The 21,745-nt window shown below is 46.3% G+C and overlaps 1 protein-coding gene across 6 annotated transcripts in view; it reads right to left on the minus strand.

The window, feature by feature from the left end:
* The window catches only part of DCP1B (decapping mRNA 1B), a 41,438-nt gene extending 38,286 nt beyond the window's left edge, over nucleotides 1-3,152 (minus strand). For 5 of the 6 annotated variants that reach the window (XR_014082074.1, XR_014082073.1, XM_081589899.1 and 2 more), the window contains exon 1: nucleotides 2,993-3,152. Coding sequence is in view for 4 of the 6 variants with exons in the window: in XM_081589899.1 (XP_081446025.1) it covers nucleotides 2,993-3,136 (144 nt within the window). In the remaining 2 variants the exon portion in view is untranslated. Of the gene's footprint in view, nucleotides 1-2,880 lie in introns of all 6 variants that reach the window. The other variant, XM_081589901.1, reaches the window with a different exon arrangement.
* Between the last annotated feature and the right edge of the window lie 18,593 nt (nucleotides 3,153-21,745).

The raw sequence follows: 21,745 nt of genomic DNA on the forward strand, positions 1-21,745 counted from the left end.
GCTAAGAGTCAGACACGACTGAGAAACTTCACTTTCACGCATTGGAGAAGGAACTGGCAACCCACTCCAGTGTTCTTGCCTGGAAAATCCCAGGGACAGGCGAGTCTGGTGGGCTGCCGTCTATGGGGTCGCACAGAGTCAGACACGACTGAAGCGACTTAGCAGCAGCAGCAGCAGACTATGTAACTCAGAATTTTAAATATACTTTTGCTATTTACATGGCTTAAGCTCAGCATTCTATTAAACCTCTCAATATTTTGTTATTTTTTTATGTACATTAGCAGTGTCATTCAAAATTTAAGTACTCTTCTCTTTTTGGTGAAAAATACTTTCTTTAGGAAACAAAAGTGTAATATGAAAATGATAATTCTGAAGAGGCACACAAGAAATTGGAAGCATGAGCTTCTCCATGCTCGAGTAATTTCATCATCCTTAAATGGATTAAGTAAAGTGACCACTTGCTATGAAGACAAAACACTTTTCTGTCTTTCAGTATTTGACTCTGGACTATTTCATCTCATATCCTAGGCAGGATGTTCATACAGATCAGTGTAGAGACACTAACAGCCTTTGACTTATTTTTTCCCTTAATGAAGCAGTAACAGAAATTACCTTTTCCTTAAGGGAAAAAAAAAAGGCTTAAATGTCCAATTTTAGTTTCAGAAATTCAAAATGAGAATTGTAAAAAGCATGCCTCTCCTGAAATTATTCTCTGACTCAAAACACGCAATTCTGAATTGATTTATGTTCTTTGTCTCAGTTTCTCCACTGAAAAGGGATGACCAGCTTACATAGATATTTTTGCTAAAAACATATTTTCCATCAAAGGCTCTATGACACCTAGATAAAAAGGCCTTTGGCTGTAAATTTCTGGTTTATTATGGCTGAAAGAGCTCATATTCATGCATTTTCTTGTTGCCTCCACAGTTATCCAGGGTAACCAGACTTTTTTTCTTTCTAGGCAAAGCCAGGTTTGGGGGTTTGAGAGACAGTGAAAGCAAAATTTTATTAGATCCTCCTTATGTCCTGCAAGTAAAGAAGACTTTTATGTTAAAGTATTAGTTGACAGTTCTGAGGGATTTTAGCTTAAATTTTAAAAGTACAATCTAATGATTTGATACTATACTCTATTTTAAAATCTAAGAAGTGCTAAAAAAATTCAGCAGTTCAAAATTTAAAATAATAAAGTAGAATGTAAAATAATGCTAGTCTGCAAACTACTGGGGCTTGGCAGACTAGTGGACACTTTCAAAACAACACAATCTGCATCTGATTATTGTTAAAATAATGAAAAGTCAATCTCCATTTACCCTCTAAATCTGCTTTTCTCAATCACATATGCAGCATCTGAGTCACCTAAAAAGCTTGCAACGAATATCAAATGCCTGGGCCTCATACCCAGAGACTCTGATTTGGTGGGCTGTACTTCCTTTTTGGCAGCACTGGGTCTTCGCTGTGTCGCTCTGGGACTTCTTTAGTTGTGGAGCACAGGCTTGAGGGTGAGGGGGCTTGAGGGGGAGCGGCTCAGCAACTGTGATGCAAGGGCTCTCTAGTTACCCCTTCTCTAGTGCCAGGCTCTTCTGTCCATGGGATTCTCCAAGCAAGAACACTGGAGTGGGTTGCCATTTCCTTCTTCAGGGCATCTTCCTGACCCAGAGATTGAACTCGGGTCTCCGCATTGGCAGACGGGTTCTCTACCACCATGCCACCAGGGAAGCCCTAACTTTCCTTATAGCAGCTCATTTTCCGTCTCCTCTTCATTCCATATTCCTCCTGCTGAATGCCTGAAGTCATCCTTCATCCATATTCAGTGTAATAAGAACCCTCCTCCTTTATGTCCACCTCCAGGTACTGTCTCCTCTATCGCAAGAATGTCCCACACGCTTTCATCAGGTTTCTGTCCAAAAGTCCCCACTGTGGAGGCAGATGGAGACACGGTGACAGTTCTTTTGCCCCCAGCAACTGCCCTGCAGCTATAATAGGTCTCTGTCTTTTTTCCCTGCTACCACAGCCTTGAAGATGAGTACTCTGAAAGAATGACCTTTTGTGGGATGAATTATATGCATTGTCTGAAGGCAACAAATCCAGGGAGCAGGAAAACATAACTCCTGTAAATAATGCATTGTGACACCCGGGCTTTCCGATGAGGCTGTAGAAAGGCCTCGGCCAGGTACCCAATATAATTAGTTACTCGGTAACTATGGTAACATGTGCCTGACTCAATGACCCTGTCCAGAGCCTGTAGGAAACCACCGCTACTCAAGGGGGACCCCTTTCTGTACATGTTAACTTCTCTAAATCCCCAGACTCTCGCCCTGGTGTCAAGTCAGTCCAGGGAACGTTACCTCCGACCCTCATCTCTACTTTGGGATTTCCTCGGCAGAATTAATACACTACGCCTCCGGCACTTTTCTACACAGTCGCAAACAGCTACTTGTAGAATATCTGCATTTGATAAGATGCCGTTGAAACTGCCCACCACGTCGGTCAAAGTCCTTTACACAAACACTGGCGACACACTCCCCCGAAAACAGGGGACACACAGTCCGCTTCCTCCCCTGGGACCACGCGGGACAGGTGTCTCCGCGTCCCTCCACTCCTGCCCTTTTCGGTGAATTTCCTCGGTTACGAACTTAGAGCAAAGCTGTTCTCTTCTCTCTCACGTCAGGGCCCACTTCTTAGTGTTTTCGCTTTTGTGAGTGGCTTTCGGGGGGACTGCAATGACCGGCTGCGGAGAGAGGTGGCGAGGCGACGTGAACGCGCGGGGCTGTGTCCCGTCGGGGCGCTCCTTGTGGCCGGCTGGGACGTGCCGGGGGAGGTTTCCGACCAGCTCCGCCGGACTGAGTCCGGTCCGCGCTCCGTGACTCTGGTCAGCGCCACGGGAGGGGCCCGGGGACGGGCGGTCGGGGTCGCCGGACCGAGGGACCGCGGGAGGGTCGTCCCCGCCCGCCCCGCCCCCAGCCTCTCCCCCGCCCCGTCCGCCCGCACGTACCCACTCGTTGGCCCGGTGGCCGAAGGTGTACAGGGCGACCTGGCTGGCCACGTCCACGATGCGGCTGATGTAGGGGTCGTGGCGCCGCAGGGCCGCCAGGCTGATGTCGCGCCCCTTCACCCCCGGGCCACCCGCCGCCGCCATCTTCCCGTCGGCCCGCGGGGCGCCGCAGCCCTCTCGGCGGAGCGCTGAGCACGCAGGCGTCACTGGTAGATGGCCACGCCGCGCGGGCCCGCGATCATTGCCACGGCAACCGCCAAGCTGCCCCCGCACGGTGCTGTGAGCATCCCAGGTACCCGAGCGTAGCTGGACGCCTGGCACTTCTGATCCTGGCGCTCCGCGGTCAGACCTATAATTATATACACGCCTCAAGCGTGCGTAACTGAACAGGGAGGGAATACTGCGATTTCTCGTGCACGGACGCCGGGTGGTTCGCAAAGTGTGGTCCTCGACGCTGGGGGTGGGGGTGGGGTGCTCTGAGACCCTTTCAGGGGGTCTGCGGGTCAGAACCATTTTCGCGACAATCCTAAGACTCATGTGACTCATGCCCAGTGCTCGCTTTGCACGAATGCTGCAGACAATGGTGGGAGAAAGTGCAGGTGTCTTAGCAGGAATCCTAGCAGGCACCGCGCTTTACAGGCCAGTATCGCTAGACAGTATACGCAGTAAGGCAGAAAAATTATTACTTTTATTGCATTTCAGCTCTTTGGTACACTTTTAAAATTCTGTGTGAAAAAAATAGGAAGAATGCATAAAGCACGTGCGCCAAGCTGCCATATTTACTTCCAGGAAAACACTTGGATGCTTGAGTTGCAAGCTGAGCTAGTTTTTTTATTTTTATTTTCACGGAACGCTATTTTTACTTGAAAGGAAGATGGACAAAGTGTGGTTATTCAGGAAGGCATTTGACAGACACTTTTAGAAAATAAATAACGTGCACCTGTCACTTCCAGGAAAACAAGGGGGTAATTATTGTCACCAGTGATAATTTTTGAGCTTTAAAGCAAGATTGAGAAGTTTACAAAATGTGTACCCACTGCCATGAGCCTGACAGCTTCTCAATACACTAATTCTTTTCTGATAAGATGGCTGGGTGCTTGGAAAGCCTGTGATGAGGGATTTGCTTTTAAAAACTTGAGAGAAAGGTGAACTGTTGATCACTGTGGTACATGTATAACTGGATGTACATTTTTTGTTAAAATGTTTCAATAAAGCTTTAACATTCTTTTATAAAGAAATTTATCTTTGAGTCTTGGGGGTCTTTAGGCAAAGTCTACCTTCTGATAATTTCAGATAGTATAGTTGTCAGGTGGTATAGTAGTATAGTTCTTAGTCCAGTGCTTTGTGCTGAATAGAGATTTGTAAATGCTGATTCTGTTTTACTCAGCCATAAGTCAGTAGAAGGTACTCATTAAATACCAGCTTTCTATAAGAGCCCATGATTTACAGAACACTGAGATCTAAGTTGGCATAAAGAGAATACAATAAAAAGTCCTGAACTTCCAGAGTTTACATCCTAAGGAAGATTAAAAACTTGAAAGGTTTATTTAATTTTCCATATTATAAAGAAAACAAGAAAGAAAAGGTGAAAGACCTTGAAGATTAGAGATCACACTCAGAGAAAGAAGATATATAATGCTGCAGTGACCGGCATTGCTGTGTTGTTTATCTCCTAGTCTGAGAGCGTTGTTCTCTACCTCCCCCCCCCACCCCACCCACCCAAAGCTTAAATATCTAAGCTTCTAGGAAGAACACAGACTTTTGTCTAATTTCTACTTGAGTACTCCGTGTTTGTAAATTTGGGTCACCATCACTTATCCAAGTATACTAAGTTGCGGGCTCCAGGTTAGTAAAAGGCCATTTAAAATGGGCAAATTTTTTTAAAATTCATATAACTTCAACTTCCACTGCCTTCCATAGTGTGGTCACACTTAACCTGTGTTTTCAGAAACCTCATCATGGTGCATCCGGGTGTGCTAAGTTGTTTCAGTTGTGTCTGACTTTTTGCGACCGCATGGACTGTAGCCTGCCAGGCTCCTCTGTCCATGGGATTCTACAGGCAAGAATACTGGAATGGGTTGCCATGCCCTCCTCCAGAGGATCTTTCCGAACCAGGGATTGAACCCACGTCTCCTGCAGCTCCTACATTGACAGGCAGATTCTTTATTGCTGAGCCACCAGGCAAGCCCCTCATCATGGCACCTTGGACAAATATTGGAGCCTTTGATTATTTTATAATTGTTGTTATGAAATAAGATCTGTGTTAACATTTGGTGTTACAAAGTGGTAAACCACAACTTAAAACAAGTTACAGTACGATGTAAAAAATAATGTCTGGGTTTAGGTTGTTTATACCATTGCAATGACTAAGATGAAATTCACCACTTAAGGTAATTGTAAGAACACAGTATGCTTAAATTATTTAGAAATAGATATGAAACTGGAAAATGTTTGGTTTTGTAGCCACGTATGGATGTTTGTATACAAATGTAAACTGATGTTTTACAGCTTGCTAGTCTAGAAACATAAATACACAGTCTGCTCCATCAGTACTCCTTACTATGTTTAATTTGTGTTTGTGTGTGTGTATGCTCAGTCATGTCTGACTCTCTGCAACCCCATGGGATCTTCCCTACCCAGGGTGGAACCTGTGTCTCCTATGTCTCCTGCATTGGCAGGCAGATTCTTTACCACTGCGCCACTTGGGAAGCCCTAACTGTGTAAATAACCTCTAAGTTTTGCATTTGTCAGGTTGTAGAATGTATTGGAGGGGAAAAAGGAGCTTCCAGGATGCCCCTAAGAGTTTGTGACCCTAAAATGACATAAATACCCTCTGATACCTTGCTGGTGCTGCCTGTATGGATTCCCAGCTCTTCATGCTGGAAATTTTATACTGAAGGGTGGCACAAGTGAGCAGTGAATGCCCTCTTTCTCCCAGTGGAAGAAGACGGTCTGAAGCTGTGTGTGTTATCAGTTGTTTTCAATTCATGGTCTGTTTCTTTTTGAAGTGGCAGAGCACAGCAAGAAAGGCACCCCCTTGGGAAGGGAAACTAGTTTTACTTATTTTTAACCTCACCTGATACTTCAGTTCAGTTTAGTTGTGTCTGACTCTTTGCAACCCCATGAAGTGCAGCACGCCAGGCCTCCCTGTCCATCACCAACTCCTGGAGTTTACTCAAACTCATGTCCATTGAGTCTGTGATGTCGTCCAGCCATCTCATCCTCTGTCGTCCTCTTCTCCTCCCTCCTTCAATCTTTCCCAGCATTAGGGACTTTTCCAGTGAGTCAGTTCTTCACATCAGGTGGCCAAAGTATTGGAGTTTCAGCTTCAGCATCAGTCCTTCCAATGAATATTCAGCACTGATCTCCTTTAGAATGGACTAATTGGATCTTGTTGCAGTCCAAGGGACTCTCACAAGTCTTCTCCAACACCACAGTTCAAAAGCATCAATTCTTCGGTGCTCAGCTTTCTTTATAGTCCAACTCTCACATCCATACACGACTACTGGAAAAACCATAGCTTTGACTAGATGGACATTTGTTGGCAAAGTAATGTCTCTGCTTTTTAATACGCTGTCTAGATTGGTCATAGCTTTTCTTCCAAGGAGCAAGCATCTTTTAATTTCATGGCTGCAGTCACCATCTGCAGTGATTTTGGATCCCCCCAAAAAAAGTCTGTCACTGTTTCCACTGTCTCTCCATCTATTTGCCATGAAGTGATGGGACAAGATGCTATGATGTTAGTTTTCTGGGTTTTGAGTTTTAAGCCAACTTTTTCACTCGCCTCTTTCACTTTCATCAAGAGGCTCTTTGAGTTCTTCTTTGCTTTCTTCCATAAGGGTGGTGTCATCTGCATATCTGAGATTATTGATATTGCTCCCGGCAATCTTGATTCCAGCTTGTGCTTCATCCAGCCCAGCATTTCTCATGATGTACTCTGCATGTAAGTTAAATAAGCAGGATGACAATATTCAACCTTGACGTATCCCGGCAATCTTGATTCCAGCTTGTGCTTCATCCAGCCCAGCATTTCTCATGATGTACTTTGCATGTAAGTTAAATAAGCAGGATGACAATATTCAACCTTGACGTATCCCTTTCCCAATTTGGAACCAGTCGGTTGTTCTATGTCCAGTTCTAACTGTTGCTTCTTGACCTACATACAGATTTCTCAGGAGACAGGTCAGGTGGTCTGGTATTCCCATCTCTTTAAGAATTTTCCAAAGTTTGTTGTGATCCACAGAGTCAAAGGCTTTGGCATAGTCAATAAAGCAGAAGTAGATGTTTTTCTGGAATTCGTTTGCTTTTTTGATGATCCAATGGATGTTGGCAATTTAATCTCTGGTTCTTCTGCCTTTTCTAAATCCAACTTGAACATCTGGAAGTTCACAGTTCATGTACTTGGGGTACTGGTACTTGGGGATCATCATATCACAACTTCACAGTGTAAATGAGATGAGAAGAAAATGTCCCTGGAAAAGATTTGCAATGTGTAAAATGTTCTGCAAATGAAAATGCTATTACTGTTATAATTATCTTCACCATTATTATTATTTCTAGTAGAAGCTCAGGAAGGATTCTACTTGTCTAATTACCCAGCCAGGGCTCAGATCATCTCAACAAAGTTCAGCATAAGTGACAAGGGATACATTAAATCCCAAGGCAGTTCATCTCAATATTTTTATGTGATAGAGGATGTGAACTGAGACATATTTATCAGGAAGTTCACAATTAGAGGAAGAAATGATGTAGGAGATATAACTCGATGTCTCACAAGATTACAAAGGGGTTAAGATGTTTTTCGGGTGCACTGGGTCTTTGTAGCTGCATGCGGGTTTTCTCTAGTTGTGGCCAACAGGGGCTACTCTCCAACTGAGATGCACAGGCTTCTCTTGTTGCCAAGCATAGGCTCTAGGACATGCGGGTTTCAGGAATTGTGGCAGGCAGGCTCAATAGTTGTGGTGCACGGACTTAGTCACTCTGCAGCATGTGGGATCTTCCCAAACCAGGGATCGAACCCATGTCTCCTGCTTTGGCAGGCAGATTCTTAAACACTGAACCACCAGGGAAGTCCCAGGGGTTAAGACTGGAAACAGTCATCAGAGGGTCTTAGAACAGAGTGAGAAGGGGCAGAAGTGGGGAGGGATGAGGCCTGATGGGGAGGAGAGAGTGGCCTGGAGAAAGAGTCAGAACGTCTCCATTCTGGGCCCAGCGGCTGCTTGGATGGAGCCTCTGCTTGCCTGACCCAGAGAGGGCCTGGGGCTACCGGGGTTCTTTGGAGTGGGGACCATTCTTGCATGTTCTCTTCTGGCCCCTCTTTGCCTCTCTCTGCCACTCTCAAAAAATCTAGTCCTCCCACAGTCATCATCAGGGGTCAGGTGATGGCTTCATGGGCCTGGAGGGCGTCTGTGATAGCATCTTTTCAGTTGCTGCCCAGAGCCCAGAGCAGGCTGCGAAGAGGAAGGGCCTTGAGTCCCCATGAAGAGATAACAGGCTTAACACCCCAAGACCTGACTGATGACTGACATGCATGGGCCCAGTCCCCGGTTACTCAGGGCAGTGGGATGTGGAAGGGACGGGCGGAGGCAGAGGACTCCTCTCCCTGCTTCACGACTGCCTCGAGGAGGGAATGGCGGAAGCCATGCAGACCACCTGCCTGGTCTGTGCAAACACAGACAGCTCTGTGTCCCATGAAAGTGAGGAAGCTGCTGTTCAATGGGGCCGACTTTACATGAACGAGTTTCTCCTGGGGCAGAGCGACTTGTGTGGGCTGTTAGTGGATTGTCTGCTGGACTCTAAGCTGCCTGTCACATGTAGTGGGCATGCGTGGTCCTAGCTGGTTCATCACAGTGGCGCTGAGTCATCTAGGGATGGCATGATGGCCATCTGATTTGAGCGGAGTCCACAGTTCTGGGCGAGTCTCCTCACTCTTATGGAGTAAAGGGTCTGAGCTAGGGAGGTTCTTGCAGACTCTGTGTTGTTGAACTTGTCCAGGTCAGGTGCAGCAATCTTTGCCAACACAGAGAGAAACTCATAAGCAATAATAAACAATCTATTTAATATGTATTGAAATTAGTTCAAGGGAGCAGCCCATTACGGACTCTGAAATGTTACGTCCTATCAAGGGTGAGGGTGGAATACTTTAGCGAAAAAAAAAAAGGAAGGTTTTTTTCTTCTTTCCTTGGTTGTGTTTCTTGTTCTGAGAGGCGTTGGGAGGAAGGAACGTTTATCCTCACCATCTTTTCAATGGTCTCCTGCCAGGGTGATTGGCACTTGCTGCGGAATTTTAGTTCAGGTGAAAGGTTTCTAACTCTCTGAGATGTCTTCCACACAGGTGTGTAAGAAGTGGTCAGGAAGAAGCGTCACGGACCCCGGGTGGAATGCACTGGAAGAATTTTCTAATTATTTGTTATTGTTACAACTGACCACGGCAGCTCATCACTTTGTGGTTGATTTTTCTCTTTCTGAACTAATGTATGAATCCCCAGAGGAAAATGAACTGTGTGATGTTGGGCTGAACTACACCGAAGTTCAAGGTGAGAGGCTTTGGAAAGACATGTGGTTTGATGGGGAGTGGGGACCCTGGAAGGAACTGGAGGCCCAAGGTGGGGACAGAATCTGCCACTATAGTGCTGTGTCCCGCAGTCCAGGCAAAGATAGTCTCTGCCAGGTCCACAGACCCCAGCCCACAGGCCGAGTCTGGTCCCTGTTGCATTGGAACACAGCCACACCCACTGCATTGTCTGGGGCGCTTTCACCCCACAACGGTCGGTGGATGTGATGAAACCAGATGAACTTCAGTGCCTGAAACGGTGGCTCTCTGGTCCTTGACAAAGTCTGCTGACCCCCCAGTCTATGTTATTTAACAAATCAGTGAGTAGCTTGCATCAGGGACCCTCTACATGTCAGTAGGCACCCTTCATGTCTGTTGTAAACACACAATGGATTGGAAAGGGGACAGGATGATGCTCAAGGAATAATATTCTGGTCAAGCTGGATACCCCTTGGGATCCTCCATGATGGGACTCGACCTCTGTTTCCACTCTTGTCATCTAAGTCACTGAGACTTTTGGCCTCGTGTTCACAGGATGCTTTAATGACCAGAAATATATCTGAGTCCCTTGAGCTGACTGATTTTTCTAGGATTTGGGATTCCTTCAATCTCCCTAATGGCTTCCCAGGTGGCTCAGTGGTAAAGAATCCGCCTGCTAATAGACGAGACTCAGGTTCTATCCTGGGGTCAGGAAGATGCCCTGGAGGAGGGCATGGCAATCCACTCCAGTATTCTTGCCTGGAGAATCCCATGGAAAGAGGAGCCTCATGGGCTACAGTCCATGGGGTCACAAAGAGTCAGACATGACTGAGCAGGCACACAGACTCCCTAAACTTCAGAGGATTTAATCTCATTACAGTGGCATGATGTCGTTCTTTTGTGGAGACAGTACACTGCTGTGAGCTTGGGGTTGGAGGCTGGGGTCTGGTCCCCTCTGCACCGTGGAGCCTTAAGGACTCTGGAGCGTTCTGGACCTCGGCTTCTGTATCTGCAGAGTAGAGACAATGGTAACGTCTGCCTCTTCTCGTGGTCGTGAGAACAGCAAAGGCCCGAGAAGTTCAGACTATATGCGGCACGGCTCCGTGGATGGTCTGCCACTGGCCACTGCTCTGGGTGACAGCAGAGTTTATGTCTGTCCTGGACAAGAGAGCCATCCTCACTTCCAGAACAAAAACGGGTGCTGCACTGTTTATAAAGGCACTTTGATCAGAGAACAAAGCACACTAGTGCAAAGTGCAAATGACCTCTCCCCACTGTTTAGGTTACTGACGGGCATGAGTCTTAATTTTCCACGTGATGGCCACTGCCAGGCCCCCAACTCACTTCTGTGGTGTCCTGGGGATCCTGGGAAGGGACTTGGGTCTACACCTGCAGGAATCACAGCAGGTGTTCTCAGGGTGCCTGCTCCCTCCAGAGGCCAGGTGGGTTGGCATAGGGGCATGGATGGGGGCGGGCGCTTTCCTACACTTTCATCCATGTCTTCCATTGTGGACAATATCACGTCAAAAGCAGAGAAGTTCTCCTTATGTGTGATAAGGAGATGCTGGCACTTACTTTTGTGACTGTTGTGAGCCCTGCTGAACAAGCCCTTTGAGACACTCTGTTTGATGTCATCACAGAACATGAGGCTTTAAACCAGGGTCTGAGTGTCCAGGGCTGGCTCTGCTTCCTCTGTGGACAAAGTTTGACCACAGCCTTGCCTGTCTCCCTGGAGGTTACCCAAAGGTGAAAGGGCAGGGTGATCACTGCGTTTCCTGTTGGTGACGAATGGCCTCTGCAGTGCCCAACTTTTGCCGCTAGCTGATTGTGAACACTGCTCAAGGGAGCCTACTCAAGGAGGGACGAGGCAGTGGAGGGCTGCCTCTGAGGCTTTTCGAATTAATACACGAATTTTTTTTAATTGAAATGTGGTTGATTTTGCAGAAGGAAATGGCAACCAATTCCACTATTCTTGCCTGGAGAATCCCATGGAGAGAGGAGCCTGGGGGGCTACAGTCTATGGGGTCACAGAGAGTCGGATGGGACTGAAGCGACTTAGCACGCATAGCTGGTTTACAATGACATGTTAGTTTCACACGTACAGCAAAGTGATTCAGTTATACACACATATATACTCTTTTTCAGATTCTTTTCCATTGTAGTTATTACAAGATATTGAGTATAGTTCCCTGTGCTATACAGTAGGTCCTTATTGTTTATCTATCTTAAAATACATTTCTTTTTCCTTTTTCTTTTTTGCCACACTGTGCAGCAAGCAGGATCCTAGTTCCCTGACCAGGGATGGAACCGGTGCCCCCAGCGTTGGGAGCATGGAGTCCTAACCATTGGCCCACCTGGGAAATCCCTAAAGTAAATTTCTTAAGAACCTCAAACACTGAAGTCACTGTTTGATTTTGTTTGCTCTTATTAAGGATGACATGGGCTTGGTAAGAAAGTAAGAAACTGTCAGAAAAAGCAAACACCTTTAATTATCTTGAATTAGCCACGCTTAGTGTAAACTGGGAGTGTCCTCAGAGTGGTCCTCACTGCCGCCCCTGTGTCAAAAGACAAGCCCCCTGGATTCAAATCTGGCTCAGCTAGGGAGGGGACACGGGCAATTTACTATCCCGTGTAGACATCAGCTTCCTTCCCTGTGAAATGAGGTTATTAATGGTCCCGACTTTGTAGGATTTTTATCGAGAATCAAGCAAAAAATGCAAGAGCCGAAACATATCAAGTACTTAATAAAAATAAATGACTGAAATGTTATTTGTTAATAGCAGAACATGGTGAGACTTTGGGCCTCCTGATTTCCAGGTGATGCTCTTTCCAGTGTGGTCATTTATCAAGGCCTATGGTGATCAGTTTAGTGTAAAATGGTGCTCTTTGTCCTTTACAGTGACGCCAATGGCCTTGTTCCTTATCCCTTATTTTTAAGGCCTCTTAAGCTTCACTGTATTTCGGTGTCTCCCACTTAATATAATTCATTTGTTTATCTATTCAGTCAGTTGTTCTCTGATTTGACAAAGTTCTGTTGGGTGTCTCTTAGGTGCCAAGTACTATTTAAATATCATTAATATAACAAATAAATTAAATATAGATCCTGCTTTCCAGGAGTTTAAAGTTTAATGGAGGAAAACCACTAAAACAAATGATTGTACCATGTGTTTACTATGACAGTAGATTTGTAAAAAAAAAAAAAAATAGTTCTAAGAACAGTTTCCAGTTCTCCAAGCAATCTGGGAAAACAAAACATTATTCCAGTTTTGCTGTTAACTGTTGATCTGTTAAGGTAACAGATCAACCCAATGGACATGAGTCTGAGCAAACTCTGGGAGATGGTGGAGGACAGGGAAGCCTGGCGAGCTGTGGTCCATGGGGTCACAAAGAGTCTGACATGACTGAATGACTGAATATCAACAAAGGTGAGCAGACTCTGATTTAACTGATACAGTATGTGACCCGAGCGTGGGGAATTTTTCAAGCTCCCGGGTGATTTAAACGTGCATCAGAGTGTGGGAACCTCTAATTCAGAAGCTTCCTGCTCGTTAAGAATAGAACTTAGGTACAACAGACCATAGACAGCGCCTGACTGGGCCTTTGGGACTTGACAGTGGGTTGCCCGTCAAGGTTTTTAAAGGAGAAGTGACACCTACGTTTCAGAAAGATGATTCTGGCTGTAATGTGGGAAGGGACAGGGCCGGAAACAGAGAACAGGGAATCAGGGTGACTGAGATGTTTGCTTCCGTTGGTTTTCAGCTTTGAGATTTAATCACTGCCTTCTCGCTAATCATCTAGGGAATTCTGCTGATACTTAGAAGGTTGGTTTTTAAATGAGGGTGGCTCCTTCAAGAGCCCTCAGCCATGTATGGGTTTCAGAATGACATGGAGATGAATTACCACTCATAAAAATAAAAGGACACAGATAGATTTTGTAATTACTTGGGTAATCTTGGCAATCATTACGCTCCCAAACAGACCTTTCAGAGGGAGGGCAGAGAAGGGATGGGGCGGCTTCTGATGCTCATTCAATTACCTGGATGCTGGCCAACTAAACATTGTGATTTGGAGATGGGTGTTGTTCTGTTTCCTCCTTTATCTACTGCTTCCAGTCATCAAAACACAATTTTACTGTTGTTGGGTCTGTGGCATTCACACGTCTCTGCTGGTGACATCGGGGTTCATTCCCCTCGAGCTCCATCAGGTTCAGTTGTTAGTCGAGTCCTGACGCTGACTCAGTGAAGGGATAAGAAGCCTCTTAGGACGAGACCGGCAGGAGAGCCCCTCTTGGCTGGAAGGCTCAGCTGTCTTAGACAAAGCGTCAGCTACTTTCCAAATGGACACAAGATTCACGTCCCATCAGAGTGAGGTCCTGAGCACTTTTCACAGCCCTTAAAATGTGAAGAGCATTCTGAGCTCCAGAGACTGAAAAACCAAGCCACTGGCCAGTCTGCAGACCCCCGAACAACACATCAAGGGCAGACAGGTGGCATTTTCTGTTTTTCCTGCTGTAAATACCCTCACCGTGACTTGATTTTGAATAGCAGCACGATCCTGGCTGGATGTGGGCCTGGGGGAGACGTGGAGGTCCACGGCAGGAGGTGTTTCCACCGCACAGACATGATGGCGTGAACTCCAAGAACAGACATGACACTAAATGCAGTAAAACAATTGGGAAGTGATGAGCTTCTGAGTATTTCTTTCCTTTGTTTTGAATGTCATCATCTGTTTAGTTGTAGGAGGACAGAACTCAGTTTTAATGCTGGCTCTATCTGACAACTGGTTCACACAATTTCTGAAAATGGAGCACTCTCCTCTCCGAGCTGGTTTAAGCGGGCCCCACACGCCTCTCCTAGGAAAAGGGGAGTCAGGGTGTCAAGAGGTGTTGGGGGTTAAAGCGAAGGGGCCCCCAACCATGAAGTTCAAGGCTGTGGACAAACAGCCTCACCGTCAGCTGGCATGAGCCAGGCCTGGCGCTGCACAGACAACGGTGCTGTTGCAGGGTGAATTCGGGCCCCCGTCTAAACCAGCATGATTCAAAGAATGGAAAATTCAGTTCAGGGGCTTCCCTGGGAGCTCAGTGGTGAAGAATCCTGCCAACACAGAAGACACAGGTTCAACTTCTGGTCCAGGAAGATTCCACATGCCTTGGAGCAACTAGGCCTGTGCACCACAATTTATTGAGCCCGTTCCCTAGAGCCCGTGCTCTGCAACAAGAAAAGCTACTGCAATGAGAAGCCCATACGCTGCAACAAGACAGTAGCCCCTGCTTGCTGCAAGAAGAGAAAAGCCTGTACAACAACGAAGACTCAGCACAGCCAACAGTAAAAAATAAATAGAATAAAATTATTTAAAAAACTAATAAAACACTCAGTTCAGCTTGACCTTTACCTGGCAGGGACAGAGAACTTGACTTAAGATGTGGCATATCTGATTCTAAACACATAGTGCTCGAATGTCCATGTGAGCAGAACCATCAAGTGAAACAAAAGTAGAGCCTTCCGCTCACTATCAGGCTGGGGTTTCTGTCCTAATCTGCTCTCTTACCAACCTGCAGTCCCAAGTCCATTAAAAAACAAAATTTAACCCTCGCTTGAATGTTGGCTAAGGAGGGAATGAGATCCATCTCCTCCACTGAGAGGTATGAACCTGTTGTCTGTGGATGCTACTGAAGGCATGCCTTCCCAGGTGGCGCAGTGGGTAAAGAATCTGCCTGCAATGCAGGAGACTCAGGAGACATGGGTTTGATCCCTAGGTCAGGAAGATCCCCTGGAGAAGGGAATGGCTACCCACCGCAGTATTCTTGCCTGGAGAATCCCAGGAGCAGAGGAGCCTGGGGGCTACAGCCCATGGGGTCTCAGGACAGACATGACTAAGCGCAAATGCACTGATGCCACAGAAGAGAGGTCAGACGGTGACACCCTAGAGCTGCTAATGGTGTGAGGCTGGATGGGGCAGCTGGAGGGCTTGTGGGGAAGAAGGGGAGACCTGAGGTGGAAATGCTTGAGGAGGGGGCTGGAGTGGGATGGCCTCTAGGGAGCATGTTCTTTGTGCAAGGGGACCCTCTAGCCAGAGCATGATTGATCTGCTCACAGGTGTTTTTTGGTTTGACTGTGCCCTTAATGTGTGAAATAATATTTAAAATGAAATATGTACCTATACGTCTTTAATCGTTCCCACTTAATGATGTCCGTAAGATCTCAGTGGTAGATGGTTTTCTGTTTCTACAGGCGTGCTTAGTCGCTCATTCACATCCGACTCTTTGTGACCTCATGGACTGTAGCCCTCCAGGCTCCTCTATCCATGGGATTTTTTCAGGTGGTAAATACTGAAGTGGGTTGCCATTTACTCCTCCAGGGGACCTTCCTGACCCAGGGATCAAACTCCTATCTCCTGTGTCTCCTGCACTGCAGGTGGATTCTTTAACCACTGAACCATCTAGGAAGCCCATTCCTGTATGTAGACGTTACTTTACTACACTTTACAGACATTACAAATGAAGGTTTGTAGCATCCCTGTGTTGAGAAGACTTTTTTCCAACAGCATTTGCTCACTTTGTGTCTCATGTCACTTCAGTAATTCCTGCAAAATTTCAGACTTTCTCATTACTATTCTATTTATTATGGTGACCCATAATCAGTGATCTTTGCTGTTACTACTGCCAAAAAATTATGACTTGCTGAAGGCTCAGATGATGGTGAACATGCTTCAGCAATAAAGTATTTTTAATTAACGTATGAACATGTTCTTTTAGATACAGTGCGAATGCACACTCAACAGACGAAAGTGTAGACATAATTTATATGCGCTGAGAAAACAAAATGTTCGTGTGCCTTGCTTTATTGTGATATTCAATTTATTGCAGTGGTCTAAAACAGAACCTACCATATCTCTGAAGTCTACTTATTTCTCATGTTTTTTTAATTTTTTGTAGAGAGGAACTGGGGCTTCCCTGGTGGCTCAGTGGTATAAAGAACTCGCCTGCCAGTGCAGGAAATGTGGATTCAATCCCTGGGTTGGGAAGATCCCCAAGAGTAGGAAATGGCAGCCCACTTCAGTATTCTTGCCTGGGGAATCCCACGGACAGAGGATCCTGGTGGGCTACAGTCCATGTGGTTGCAAAGAGTCTGACACAACTGAAGAGACTTAGCATGCACACACATCAATATATTTTATTTTTTGTTGCTTACAAATTGAGGTTGTTCTGTAAATTTTTTTTTGGCTCCTGTTTTTAACTTTTCTAATTGGAATAATAAGTCAATCGAAAGTGGAAAAAAAGGACTATTTGTGACATCTGGGGGGCGTGTACAATATAATATACATTCTGGGAGAACACCATCAAAATGTGTTTAAAAGAAAAACTAAAACTGCAAAGTGATTCTTTTCCTTCAGGTTTTATGGGTTTAAAAAAGGTGGAGAAAGAGCTTTCTAATGTGTTCTTGCCATTCCCCAAAGAAAGGTACCGTGATGCTTGACTAAATTCAAACTGGGTTTTTCTGTTTGTTTACTGATGTCAGGCCAGCAATCTGCAAAATGATGATGGGGGCTGCGGGTGAAGTTTGGGACAGTATCTCTGGTATAATCTCTCTTCCAGCTTGAGACCAGCCCCAGAGGAGTGCCTTGCCCCCGGGGGATACATGCCATCCAAATAGCACAGCAGGGGGCTGGGGGGAATATTCCTTCCCTATTGTATGGCATTGCCCATACCACATAATTGTAAGTTAATTGGTTCAGATGCTCCATCTTCTCTGGAGGAGACCAATCTGTCTCCCCTCCATCTCTCTCCTGCGTCTTTCCTGTTTGTTAAGCACTTCGGCTTTAATGCCTAAATGCTTCACAGCCGATCTGCGGATCCCCTCAGCTCCCAGATACTGAAAATAAATTATGCTGTGGCCGCTATTTATATATACCTGTTCTTCTGGGCCTCTGAGTTACGGGTTGTCGTCTGCCTTGAACGTTGCATCATAGCAGTTGTATAACCTCTTCCCAGCAGTGCAGCAAACTTGAATTTCTAAATGTCGGGAGAGCGAGCGGGGAGAATGGTGTTGACCTGAGCCCGGATGTTCGAAACACAGGTTTCCTTCCCTGGGGGAGGTCTCTGTTGGTTGATCTTTCCAGAACGAGGATGAGAGACTCATATTCTCCCTGACATTTCTTGCCCAGTTATTTATTGACCAAGTTGAATTATAGGGACCCAGTAAGGCAACAGTATCAAGTTTATGAAGAATGAAGTGGTGCTACTGTGGTTAATGGAAAATCCTAATAGATCATCCAGCCTCATCATTTCAGGGCTCTTTAGAGAAAACACACATGTTCAGAATTGGACAGCTTGTCCCCCAAGAGGGCTCTGCTGGGCTGGTGGCACTCAGAAGTTGGTTTAGAGGAATTCTTCCCTGAAACCTTTGCTAACTCAGAACAAGGCCACTGACACAGAGAAGCAGCTTTGAGAAAAGGGACAGAGGATTCTAAGTCACCCCTCAGTTGTTAAAGGATGTCTCGGGGATGGTGCTTGGAGTGAAGGCTTTCAGGTTTCAGCTGCAAAAGAACTTTGTGAATATCTGTTCAAGTGGTTTTCATACTGTGTTACATGGAGTCCTGGGGTTCCAAGGAAGTGTTCCAGGAACAGCTCAGGACATGGGGAGGGGGTCTGCACCCTCCCTCCTGCACCTGAAGCCGGAACTGCTCCTCGCTTTCATCTGTTTTATAGATTGGGCTTCTGAGTTTAGCTTAATTTTAAGAATGGTACAAAAGCCAAGACATGGAAGCAACCTAAATATCCGTGGACAGATGAATGGATAAAGAAGATGTGGTACACATGTACAAGGGAATATTACTCAGTCATAAAAAAGAGTGAAATAATGCCATTTGCAACAACATGGATGGACCTAGAGATGACCATACCAAGTGAAGTAAGTCAGACCAAGAAAGAAAAATACCATACAATACCATGTATATGTGGAATCTAAAAAAATGATACAAATGAATATAGCTATGAAATAGAAATAGACTCACAGACATAGAAAACAGACTTACGGTTGCCAGTGGAGAGGGGGAATGGATGACGGATGGACTGGGAGTTTAGGATTAGCTGATGCAAACTATCATATACAGAATGGGAAAGCAACAAGGTCCTACTGTAAAGCATAGGGAACTATATTCAATATCCCATGATAAACCACCATGGAAAAGAATATATAAAAAAGAATGTCTGTATGTGTATGACTGAGTCACTTTGCTATATAGCAGAAATTGGTACAACATAGTAAATAGTATAGCATGCTGCTAAGTCGCTTCAGTCGTGTCCGACTCTGTGCGACCCCATAGATGGAAGCCCACCAGGCTCCCCTGTCCCTGGGATTCTCCAGGCAAGAATATTGGAGTGGGTTGCCATTTCCTTCTCCAATGCATGAAAGTGAAAAGTGAAAGTGAAGTCGCTCAGTTGTGTCCTACTCCTAGCGGCCCCATGGACTGCAGCCTACCAGGCTTCTCTGTCCATGGGATTTTCCAGGCAAGAGTACTGGAGTGGGATGCCATTGCCTTCTCTGATAGTATAGCATAACTATACTAATAAATATATAATAAAATAAATAATAAATTTTTTAAAAAGAATGAATTCTGCTACTTGAAAAGTCAGTGTTAGTCACTTAGTCATGTCCGACTCTTTGCTACCCCATGGGCTTCTCAGTCTAGGGGATTCTCTAGGCAAGAATCCCAGAGTGGGTAGCCATTCCCTTCTCTGGGAGATCTTCCTGACCCAGGGATTGAACCCACATTGCAGGCAGATTCTTTATCACCTGAGCCACCTTAAATAGTTGGAAAACCATTGCTCTAGTTCAACTTCCCTTTATTACAGAAATGGGTATTGCTCGCCAGAGAGATTTATAATCTGCCTGAAGTCACACACCAATTATCAAGATGGGTCTAGAACACTGACCTCCTGTCTATCAGTCCAGTGCTCTTAAATTTCCCTAGTGACCATTGGATCCCTCTGTGTGGCCAGGACCAGCACAGACATATCAGCACAATCTGAGAAGTAAAACAGAACCTAAGAGAAAGTGGGTCCCATCCGTGGAGAGGTGGGACCAGCCGGCTCTGGACACGTCCACTCTGGGCTCCAGCCCGTCATCCACCTCTTCAGCTTCTGACCACATGTCAGCACCTACAGTGGTGAAATACACCAAGGCAAACATGAGAACTGCCAATGGCATGGCCGGAGGTAAATACCTGACAAGCATTCACTTATTTAAAACTTGGTACCGTTGAGGCTTTTTGAAGCCCGGCTTCCTGTAACTAGCCCTTAGACGTGCTGCTGCCTGACGATCCTCTGACGTCTGGGGTGGATGAGCATGTTTGTAGAGATTTCCCACGTGTCTCTAGTGCTGTCATCGTGTGGCAGGAGGGACAGGAACCCGGGCTGAGGCCCCGAGATTGGAAATGACTTGCTCTGTCTCCGGGGGTTTTCCAAACTCAGGGCAGGAAGGAGACACTGTACACAGCCCTGGGGGGCCCAGTCTACCCGGAAACCACTGCTTGTTCTTGGGACTGACGTGTTTGTGTTGCACTTAAAACATTTTATTACTTTATTGTGGCAAAATCCACTTAACATAAAATGAGAGAGCTTACAGTGTCCAATTCAGTGGCATAAAGGACAGTTGCGGTGTGGGACCATCCTTCTCTCCAGACTCAAGGTGCCCTTGTCCTTGCTGGAGGGACCTCCCCCATGCCTTTGGCGGTCACAGTCTCCGTCCCCCGATGCCCAACCCCTGTGCACCTCTGATCTCCCTCTGTCTCTGTACTGGATGTACTGTCTCTGCCTGTTCTGGATTTTTCGTATCGTGGAATCACACAGTCTGTGGACTTCTGTTTCTGGCTTGTCCACTAAACACAGTGTTCGTGGGTTTATCCAACTGCAGCTCGGGCCAGCACCTCATTCCTTTTCATACTCTTTATGTTGCCTCTTGGTTAAAGGATTCTATCCCCTCGACCCCCCATCTCCATGTACTCCATGAAGTGGGGCAAGCTGGCTGTCATTCGGTTTTCTGTTCACGCTTTCTCCCTCTATCCACTCTGGTCTTTGATGAGGGGCCCTGCTGTGGCTCCGTTCCTTTCTACAAACCTGCTCCCAGTCTCTCGGGGCGGGAGACCAAGGATAGAGGGAGTCCCTTCCTGCCGCTCAGACCTGTGCGGGTTCCCAGGTGTTTGTGGGCTGACCTCTGGAGCAGGAAGAAGGGAAGAAGGGAGGGGACAGTTCGGCCTCTGGGGGTTTCTTGGGTTTGCACAGACCCACCTGGAAGTGACTTCCCTGGTAGCTCAGCTAATAAAGAATTTGCCTGCAATGTAGGAGACCCCGGTTTGATTCCTGGGTCAGGAAGATCTGCTGGAGAAGGAATAGGTTACCCACTCCAGTATTCATGGAGAATTCCATGGACTGTATGGTCCGTTGGGTTGCAAAGAGTCAGACACAACTGAGCGACTTTCACTTTCACTTTCACCTGGAAGTGGAGCATCTCGCTGTATCGACCACCTCTGCCAGCTGATTGTCACATCCCTGGCCCGGAAGGGGAGCCCTCGCTGGCACACAGGCTCACTGGGTCTTGGCCATTACATCACGAAGCAGGTTACAGGGCACTGAGTTGTCATAATGTCCTGATGGTGGGGTGATCCGTTTGTTAATGGGTGAGTTCCTGGTCTGTAAGGACAAATGTCTGAACTGCAGAGGAGAGATTAAAAAAAATCATATGGGCATTCTCATCAGACCCACTAATCCCTATTTTAAGCTTGGATCCAGCGCTGAGGAATCTCTGCACCCTCCCTTGGAGTCAGTTACGGTCCATTTCTTCACATTTTATGTCAGTTAAAGGAACACTGTCAAGATAAAATCTTGCCCAACATAGTTTTTTTGGGTTTTAATTTCCTGACTCTCGCAAACCAAGAATTTCATAGATTATTTTGCCAAAAATGTACTTTTTGAGCCAGGTTTCACAGGTTGGGTTTTTATTTGGGCTGTGATCCCATGCTGGGCGGCTGTACGGAGCTGGCTATTCCCCATGGTTGTCAGGCGGCCCCGGCAGCTGCATTTCCTCTGCACACTGGGGCCTGTATCCTGGTCCCTGGGGTGCTGGTGAAGCCGAGTCTGCCTTATTGATGGGATTATTGGTGCTGATCTCAGGGCCCAGGCATGGACCACAGCAAGGCAGACCTGCCCACACGGGCTCAGTGAG

Source organism: Giraffa tippelskirchi, chromosome 4, assembly GCF_054371585.1.
Source record: "Giraffa tippelskirchi isolate mGirTip1 chromosome 4, T2T-mGirTip1v1.2.pri, whole genome shotgun sequence".
NCBI classification, from domain to species: domain Eukaryota; kingdom Metazoa; phylum Chordata; class Mammalia; order Artiodactyla; family Giraffidae; genus Giraffa; species Giraffa tippelskirchi.